General features: G+C 39.2%; 1 protein-coding gene across 1 annotated transcript in view; it reads left to right on the top strand.

Moving 5' to 3' along the window:
- Positions 1-4,904: 4,904 nt before the first annotated feature.
- LOC106874073 (ubiquitin carboxyl-terminal hydrolase 24) overlaps positions 4,905-10,371 on the top strand; it is a 73,832-nt gene continuing 68,365 nt past the window's right edge. Inside the window, exon 1 of the mRNA XM_052977509.1 lies at positions 4,905-5,436. Within this exon, the coding sequence (XP_052833469.1) occupies positions 5,098-5,436 (339 nt within the window). The 5' untranslated portion in view covers positions 4,905-5,097. The remainder of the gene's footprint in view (positions 5,437-10,371) is intronic.

Raw genomic sequence — 10,371 nt, 5'->3', positions numbered from 1 at the left:
ATATATATAGTTGCAGTGTGTATGTTTCAGGTAATATAATTCAGAAAACAATTTCAAGTGTTTGATAGAGAAATCTAAAATGATAATAATGAACTTATTATATCCAGTGCTCCAGTGCACTACAACTCATTGGAAAAGATAAAAAAGCAGACCCACAAGTCAAGTAAAGGAAGATAGTTATGAAAGATAGAAGTACATGTAGAGTACATAGAATATGTACAAAAAAGACAGAAAAGGGAACTTTAAAAATGTCATAAAGTGGCAAGGATGTATAAAGGCAAGTGAGGAGTAGTGTTGGTAAATTTCAGGAAGTATGGAATTTTTGAAGGATGCAGGGAGTTTATTTCCTGTTTTGGCAGAAATGTTTCCTAAAGTGACGGGTGCTGCACTGTTTGTTTGATTTTATAAACATGTCCACAGTTTTGAATTCATAAAGGTAACCAAAGTTGTGTGGGAAAGGAGATGGATAATTTTGTGAGATCCTACAAAGTCCACTGCTGGATGTTCAAATTTTAGTGTGTTGATACCCAGAGAAACAATATATTCAAGACATGGTGACTGACAGAGGGTATTCGCCTGGTTCTACATCTCTTGACAGGTTCCAGCATATCGAATATTGTGGGCAAGATGGAGATGCAAACTGTAAATGTGGATGTATCATAGCCATACATAAATTTAAACAGATAGCCAGTGAATGTCTGATAAAGCTCTAGCTGTGTTAGGCTGAGACACCTTCAGCCATTTTGATAATTTTAGAAAGTATATGAACTAAAATATAGAAATTTCATTTATTTATCAAAAAGCAATTTTATAGAATTCACAGTGGTTCTTAAAATAACAAGATCTCACCGCAGTCCACATAGCAAAATAAAATTAGTAGTAAAATTCTGGGCTCTATTGCCCTTTTTATTAACTAGGGTGAGTGCAGAGTGTAGTTGTATAGTGTGGTTGTACTCTACACAGTTGAGCAAGTACAGTTGGATGATGTGAACCATACTTTCATTAACTGTTTTAGATACTGACTACGAACATCTGTTTTACTGGAAATGATAATGAAATTAATAAATAAGTTTCTACGCCTTTTAATGACTTTTTGCATATTCCAACTGAATGTATTTCATACGAAATGGTCGACCGTTTGAAAGCGAGAAATAATTTCAATTCAAAATACTTGGTTTTGGAAATAGTTGCTTGTCTGTCCCCTTTTTCTATCCCCACAAGCCCTTTCCTGATAAGATAAAGGCTGATTTATCCCACCTGTGAAGGTGTTGAATCGCTACTGTCGTATTCAAATACATTGTTCTGTGCTGCTTGTTCTAGTTGTCTGTTCTCCAAGTTCAAATCCCATCAAAGCCAACTTCGCCTTTTGGGGCAATAAATAAAATACCAGTTATATACTAGGGTTGATTATTCTCTGTCTCCCTCCACTCTCTCTTTTTAACTTAGGTATTTCCACTGTGAAAAGAGTCATGATTGAAGTGGGGGATGTGTGCTCCACTAACAACACCCCTTCTCATACAAGGAGCTGTCCAACTCTTCTTCTAGAAAATATAGAGTTCTGGAGTACATTTTGAAGGACAGGCTGATGTACAGTAGAGTACAGTGGTGGAGATGGTGGTGGGGGAAGCAACAGTGGTGATGATAATGATGATGGGGAGTTGGCAGCAATAATGATGAAAGACAAGACAAAAAGAAAACCCTATGATCAGAAGTAATCCAGTGGTGACCATTCCTCCTTTTGCTTTCAGACATAGTGTACCTTGGACACAATATTGAACCTACCTGTTTTTTTAAAAAAAGGAACTAAGAATAGAAAAGTTAGGTGTGATTTGAAGGAGATTTGGCTGCTATTTCTATCAGGTTTAGCTTCTATGTAGAAGTCTTCCTCATTGGCTCATGCATACATATATACATAAGACAGTAGGATGTGATTTGAGGGAGATTTGGCTGCTATTTCTATTAAGAAATATCCTTGTGGTATTGTGTTGTTAACACCATATGTTAAACATAAATAGACAGAAAATTAAGGACCAACCTGCATTTTGACTCCTTGGGATCTTCAAAAACTCTTGACTTGTAGCTTCTGACAGTAAATATTATATATATATACACCTGTGTATATAAATGTGTGTATACCTGGTACAAACAACACCTGAAGAGATGCTAGTTTGCTGCTGCTGCTGTTCCCTGGTGTGTGTGTGTGTGTGTGTGTGTGTGTGCTTCATCTCGTTTTGTTGCGACTTACCAATATGTTACTCAAACTTGCTTAATTATTCTACAGCTGACATCAAAATTATTTGACTAATTAATGATTTTGTGAGAGCTACAATAAAAAAAAAAAAAGTCTTGCAGTATTTGTTCTGACTCTCCACACTTTGAGTTCAATTCCTACAAATGTTGACTCAGACATTATTTTTCCAGGGTTCATAAGTTATATACCAGTTATGTACTGGGGAGCATTCTCACTCTCTCCACCCTCCCTTTTTCTCCCCATCTCCTTCTCTCTCCCACATACATATTCAGAAAAATATGTATATACATACAAATGTACATATATAAACACATAAATGTCACAGATATATAAATATGTACATGCAACATGCACACACACACAGTACATATCAGTACATGTATATAGTTGTACATCTGTATATATATATTTGCATATCAGAATCATCATCGTCATCTTTATTTGAAGTCTGCTTTCCATGCTGGCACGGGTTGGATGGTTCGACAAGAGCTGGCAAGTCGGAGGGACTATGCCAAAGTCTGTTGGCAAGTTTCAGCATGGTTTTTATGGTTGAATCACCTTCCTTATTACCAATCAATTCAAAGGCTGTACTGGGGGCTTTTTTCATGGCACCCTGCACCAATGGGGTCGCCAAGTAACTTACAAAGTCCCCTTGACTGGAGGGAGTAGTATCAAGGGGGATGGGTTTGTGCCATATAAAATATATTTGCTGCACCAAATGCATGCTATGGACACGTAAGGGATGCAGTGGAATTGCAGGTAGATTAACAGGTAAGGTCACCTTTGTGTGTGTGCGAGATGTGCAGGAACAATAAACACTAAGAGCACATGGGAATTTGACTCTCTCAAATGTCCAGTAGGCTCTCTCAAGGTAGTAGATAGCTTCTGTTACCTGGGTGACCAAATTAGCAATGGGGGTGGATGCTCTGAAAGTATTGTTTCTAGAATATGAATAGTACAGAGAAAGTTCAGAGAGCTACTCCCTCTGTTGGCAACAAAAGGACTCTCTCTTAGGGTGAAAGATAGATTGTATGATGCTTGTGTACGAACAGCTATACTTCATTTTAGTCAAACATGAGCTCTGAATGCAGAGGAGATGCATCGACTGGAAAGAAATGTAGGCAGTATGCTCTGCAGGATGTGCAGCAGAAATGAAGCTAGCACTCAATTATGTCAATGATGTAATGTTTTCATTAATCAATGAAAGGAGCCGCTTGAAACGGCCATAATGAATTGACACCTGTACATCTTTTTGTTACTCATTTCTATTCATCATCATCATCGTTCAATGTCCATTTTTCATGCTGGCATGGGTTGGACAGTTTGACTGAGGTCTGGAGAGCCAGCAGCTGAGCCAAGCTCCAATCTGGTCTGGCAAAGTTTCTACAGCTGGATGCCCTTCCTAATGCCAACCACTCTGAGAGTGTAGTGGGTGCTTTCTATGGAGTTTCTACCCACACCTTTTCTACAGATCGAGCAGGGCCATCTACCTGAAGAGGTTTGTGATTTGACAGCCTTCCTACTTACTAAGACTTCGATTTTGGCTAGGTTAACCCTAAGGCCCTTCGATTCTAGACCTTGCTTCCACACCCTAAACTTAATCTCCAGTTCTGGCAGTGACTCGGCTATTAGAACAAGGTCATCAGTATAGAGGAGCTCCCAGGGTAAGCCTGTCTTGAATTCCTCTGTTATTGCCTGGAGGACTATAATTATAATGAATAAGAGGGGGATGAGGACTGATCCTTGGTGAACCTCTACTTCTACTCGGAATTCTTCCCTATACTCATTGCCAACCTTCACCTTACTCAGATCCCACACGGCTGATTTCCTCCATAAAATCAGAACAAACTGCAGCCTGTATGAAAAATGAGGAGCGACGACTGCTGCAGTTAGTGTTGCTGGCCATTCTCTACAGCAACACCTTTGCAATCATATTTATTGCTTAATCCCTTCATATTTTTTACGTTTATTTTGTTTCCTTGCTGAGGTAGTTATGGCTCTTTTTTTACTCAATAATTCGATTTTCATACTTTTAGCATTTTTTCTTTCTTTCCTCCCTTAAAAATATGTCAATAAAATCCTGACAATATATAACTTGGACAAAATAAATTAAGGTGATGTAAAACAATATCTCCCTAACGAATATTCATAGTTCTTTTTCTCTTTAAATTACGTTTATTCGTTTTGTTTCATTTTGAAATGACAAGAAATGTTAGTCATTTTCGTGTCCAACCTCATCAAAGTAGATGTTAGTGAAGGTGTTTGATTGCTCCAGCATCTCAGCCCTCAACATTACCGTTGGTCAGGCCATGTCTTGGGTTGTCCCCAAAATGTTTGGAGGATATCACCAGTGACCTCTAGTATGATCGATAATGGGAGGATTGTGAATATCTCGTGTTTATTTACTAATTTCCATAATCTTCCCATGGTTTATTTATGAAAAAAGAACTGTTCTTTTCCACCTGACAGATCTAATATGTTAATAAAATGATACTATCTTTCCTAACGAAAACCTAGCGCAAAATGACAGTTAATCTCGGTGACCGAAAAGATGATCTCAAAATTGGGTCACAAAAGTAGTTGAATAACAGAGTTGTGCCGCTTGGAAAGTAGCACTCTCTAAAAACCAAAAACAAACAAAACTCGTCTGAGTTCTGTCCCTTGGTTGTGTCACTCTTTAACGTTGCGCCTGGAATGGCGGCAACCTTGTCTGCGAAGAAGAAAAAGATTTACGATGGAATTTTTATGGCTTTCTCTCTTTTACTTCATTTTAAAACCACAAAACAACGACGACATTAAACTCAGTTAATCGTCCATTGCTGTCGGTGAGACATTAAACACGAACAATGGAGGTGAACGAGGCTCATGTGGACACTTTGCTGAACATGGGGTTCCCCAGCGAAACTGACATCCGTCACGCTCTTCGTTTCAGTAAAAACGATCTGAATGATGCGGTTGCCTACCTCACCGATGACCACTCCACCACCAATTTCGACCATTTGGACGCACAGTTACAACTGTCATCACTTCGTACGCCTCCTGAGTCGTCTCTGGTCGGCGGCGGCGGCGGTGGTGGAGGTGGCGGCGGCGGCGGGGACCAGCTTTTGCCCCACAACAGACTCTCGGGCCTCGATTTCTTTAAACCTCCCTCAGAACACTCGGATGATATCCTCACCGGACCTGAGGTCAGTAATCCCCCTTTTATTATTATTTCTCTTCATCTCCCCTTTCTGCAAGTCTCTCTCTCCCTCTCTTACCAATAAACCTCTCGAATGCTCTCCCTAATCAACCTGCCTCTCTCATAAACACACACACACACACACACACATCCCGATTCCCCCTCTCTCCATCTCCCCTAACCCTCATTATTTACATTAAACAGCAGCATGGCTTCTTCAATCACTTTTGGAAAAGGAGAAATGTACATTTCTAACGTATGCGCCTGTATATATATATATATATATATATATATATATATATATATACACACGCACGTGTGTATGTGTAAAAATTGTAGGTGCGTAATTATGCTGTCTTAGTAGATATATAACTAGGTGCATGTGGTGTGTCAAATAATTGTGTACACATTTAATTATGCACGCTTGTGTTTTTAAGTATAAATATGTTGGCAAACAGCTGTACGTATACACACACACACACACATGTGTGTGTGCTTATATAACTACATAGCTGCCTGTGTGTGTGTGTATGCTTATGTATATATTAATAACTGTGTAGACTATATACCTAGCTATTTACGCGCGTGTGTATGCATATGTACTTCTTTGTGTGTATGTGCTTCTATTTAACTAAACGTAGCTAGCTGTATGTGTGTGTGTGTGTATTATATATATATATATATATATTATGTCTTTTTTATATATAGTTGTATAAATTATATACCGAGCTGTGTGGGTGTGTATATATGTATTTATGTGTTAATATATAGCTGTTTATACTATACACCTGACTGTGTGTACGCAAGTGTCGATAATTCCATCTTTGGTCAATGCCTGTCTACACACATGTCGCGCGCGCGCGCGTACTGATTACACACCCATCAAGCGGTGTTTTTTTTTTCTCCACTTCGACCCCTGGATTTTGGTTCCTGTTTCTTTAGAAATCCTGTCTCTGAACTTGTCGCTAGCCCCACGATGTAGCTTGGGAATATCAACCTAGTCTTGCAGCTCGCTAGAAATCACAGCCAAATCGTACTCAAACCACGCCCTATTGTCAGTTGAACGACTGTAAATATAAGCGACAGTATAACAGGATGGCCACGGTCGGAAAATTAGCAATCAAGACTAATCTTCCACTAAACAACAACAAATTCTTGTTTCTTTCAATTTTTTTTGCTTCTCTTGTTTTAGTCGGGGTTGTTCGCAAATTTTCGCTTTTTTCAGTACCTTAAAAAGTTCATTTTCCTCGCCGTCCCCTATTATTTATTTATTTATTCATTTATTGTTTAGTCAAAGCGAGAAGGGCAACGTGTAGGGGTCTTTTAATTTTTTCGGTTTAATCGAGACGGATGTTGGGTAGCGGTGGGGAGGGAGGGAGGTCAGAAGTGATCCTCTGACCAAAGACTTGACCCCAATATTTCCAAGAGTGATTGCGAACACCACTTGATTCTGGGGATTACTTTATTGACCCCAAGATCTGGTGTTGGGGTCAATAAAGTCTGGACTATGTGAGTGTCTGGAGGTGGCAGATGTGTGTGATAATGTAGTTGCTGTTTAGCCCCAGGTCTGACCTGCTCCAAACAGACTTATGATCAAAGATGTTCCAACCATTACGTTCCCATCTTTTATTCAGGCATAGTGTATCTTGGACTACATTATCTAATGTGTCCTTCCTAATTGTTTAGCCCCAGGTCAGTCTTTATCCAAACATGTTCAAGCCATGGTCACCCTAATTTTTCCTCCCTAATTTGCGAGGAACCACCACCACATTTTCCTGTTTGCCCTTTTATTTAAAATGGTTTGGATGTGATTTGGAGGTTTGGCTGCTATTTTTTGCAAGGCAAACGGTTGCATAGAGGCCCCTTTGTTTATTCTGTGGAGGACAGCCTAAGTTGCCGTGTGTGGCACCTTAAAATTTTGTAGTTGGTACTCTGAGGTACTACAGGGGGAGTACCACTAGGTTCTATAGCTGAGTATCACTAGAGTCCAGTAGCGCTAATCCTAAATACACTCAGGTACTCTAGTGAGTACCACTCGGTACTCTTGCTGATCAAATCCAAATTTTGCATATGCTCCACATGCTGGACATACGAATGCTCAGAATGACTACTTCTGCGAATCCCTTCTGAGGACGAAAGACGACGAGGTTCTCATTATGGCAAGGGACTTCAATGGACATGTTGGAAAACACTCTGATGGATTCCATGGTGTGCATGAAGGCTACAGCTTTGGTTCCAGAAATGAAGTGGGGACAAGGCTCATCCAACTTCAGAAAACCTTCCAACCATCTGATCACTTATCAATCTGGGGTGCATACCAGCCGGATTGACTACTTCCTCGTCAGACACACGGACAGATATATGCTTGTCAATTCCACTTTTGCCCAACTCTTCTCTTAAGATGCTTACACTCTAATAATCTTGAACCCCAACTGCCTCTTACAACTTGTGTCCTATATCACAAAACCTGTAAGACAATATCTGGATTTAAAAGACATTTGCTATTCCTTCAGAATCAGATTCCAGAGGGCAAAGATGTAGAAGACACTTGAATATATATATATCATCATCATCTTCATCAGTTAAAGTCTGTTGTCCATGCTGGCATGGGTTGGATAATTTGATTGGGCTGGCATGATTTGGCATGGTTTTCTGCAGCTGGATGCCCTTCCTAATGCCAACCACTCCAAGAGTGTAATGGGTGCTTTTATGTGCCACCGACATGGGTGCCTTTTGTATGACACTGGGGTGTGTTTATGTGCCAATTTGCGTGACACCAGTATCTGCCACGACTGCGATTTTGCTCAGCTTGATGGGTCTTCTTCTCAAGCATGGCATAATGCCAAAAGTCTTGGTCATTGCCTTCGTGAGGCCCAATGCTCGAAAGGAGCGCAACCATGTTGCTTCCATGAATAAATATTCAACTAACATTATTTCAGACAAATATTATTAGTTAAGATGGTTAAAGAATGTACAAAGTTTAAGGTAAGAAAAAAAAATATTTAAGGAAAAATTATTAGTCAACTGTGTATGTATGTATGTGTGTGTGTGTATATATATATATATATATATATATATATATGTATATGTACATACACACACACACATATACATGAATGGACAAGAGTTGGCTGAAAAGTTCATAGGCTGACCAAGATATTCTCATGGAATTTGACCAAATGAGGTTTATTTTTCAACATAGTCTCCCTCGATGTCCACACACTTCTTCCATCGGTGTTGCACTGTTTGGATCCGATTGATGAGAAAGCATTCATCTTGCTGGTCAAAAAAGCCATCAACAGCACATACAATATCATCATCATCATCATCACTGCAATACTGGTTCCCAGTCAAGTGTTTTTGCTGTTGGCGAACAAATGATAGTCAGATGGGGGCCAAATAAGGAGAAAAGGGAGGATTAACAACCAGTTCAAAGACATAGACATGCACAAAACAGCCATCGAAACCAAGGATTTATGTGCTGGGGCATTGTCCAGATGAAACAAGACCCCTTTTATCAATTTTCCTGGCTGTTTGGTTTTCATAGCCTTTTGTAACTGCCTTAACAAGTTGGCATAGCACTCTCCGTTAATAATGTGGCCCTTTTGAAAATAGTCAATAAACACAATGCTTTTTGCATCCCCAAAAACTGAGGCCATCCTCTTCCCTGCAGCTGAAATGACCTTGACCTTTTTTGGAGCAGGTGAGGAGAGGTGTTTCTATGGCATGGATTGTCTCTTTGCCTCTGGCTCAAAGTGCTGAACCCAACACACACCCTGCGTTAGGAAACATTCAAGGAAACCAGCTGGAGCTTCCATGTCAGATTTTCTAAATAAACGCTTGGCATCAATCAAATGGTTTTGCCTGTGTCTTTGCAGACATGAATTGGCTTTCATCAGTTCATACAATTTCTATCAAATGTCCTCAGTTCTGATAGTCCACTCCGACACTTGAAGTTCTTTGGTGATGGCCATCATTGATTCTCTGGGATTATCATCAATAATGGATGAATTGAGGTGTCCTTATTGTGTTCAAACATTTACAATATCTTTTTCTTTTTGTTTTTTTCCCCCCTCTTTGATGCAAAGGAAACATTCCTGTCAGAGGCATTCAATTCTGTCTGAACTTTGTTTCTCCAAATGATTTTCCAACATTTAGAAAGTTGACAATTTCTAAATCGCTTTAATCTGCACATTTGGCAACAATGACTGCATCTCTTTTTCATTTCTTGTGTTAGCATTTTACCTGCCATGGGGGACCCAAAAGAAATAAAAACCTTTTAATCGGTTTGAAGAGAGTAATATGCTGTCATTTAAGTGACCTGAAATACCCTATGCACCTTGTGCATGTGTGTATATACGCATCACTAAAGTGAACAAGGGCACTAATCAGCACCAGTATCGCTAGAAATAAGAGTCAAAACAACTCAGTAGCCACAAAAAAACACCATCTCAGAATGCAAAGATCTGAAATTGCAATCCCAACTCTTGCAACCTATCACTCGAGATTGCTGGTTGGATAAGAGTAGCAAGGAAGCTGGAGATGTTGTGCTTAATAGGGAAGATTATTAAAAAAATTATTATTTGTGAATAAAACCATGTTAAGTTAGATATAATGATTGCTTTTCGGTGTTAACACTGCTTCTATCACTAATAGTTTTTTGAATCTAGCCTTGAACCTTCATCAAAAATTAAATTTGTTACATTTTTAATGAGATGAATGAATTTGGCTCTTTCTGACCAGTAACTCATTTCAGAGAGAGAGACAATGGTGAGTGAAAACATCTTGCAGCCCATGGGGCATGCCAGGAGCTAAGACTAATTTATTTATACATACACACACACACACACACACACACACATATATATATATATATATACACACACACACACACTCATACCACAAATATATATGTATATATATATATATATATATATATATA

Source organism: Octopus bimaculoides, chromosome 28, assembly GCF_001194135.2.
Source record: "Octopus bimaculoides isolate UCB-OBI-ISO-001 chromosome 28, ASM119413v2, whole genome shotgun sequence".
Lineage (NCBI taxonomy): Eukaryota > Metazoa > Mollusca > Cephalopoda > Octopoda > Octopodidae > Octopus > Octopus bimaculoides.
Note: the sequence above shows the minus strand (reverse complement) of the source record. Positions and strands in the feature narration are given on the sequence as shown.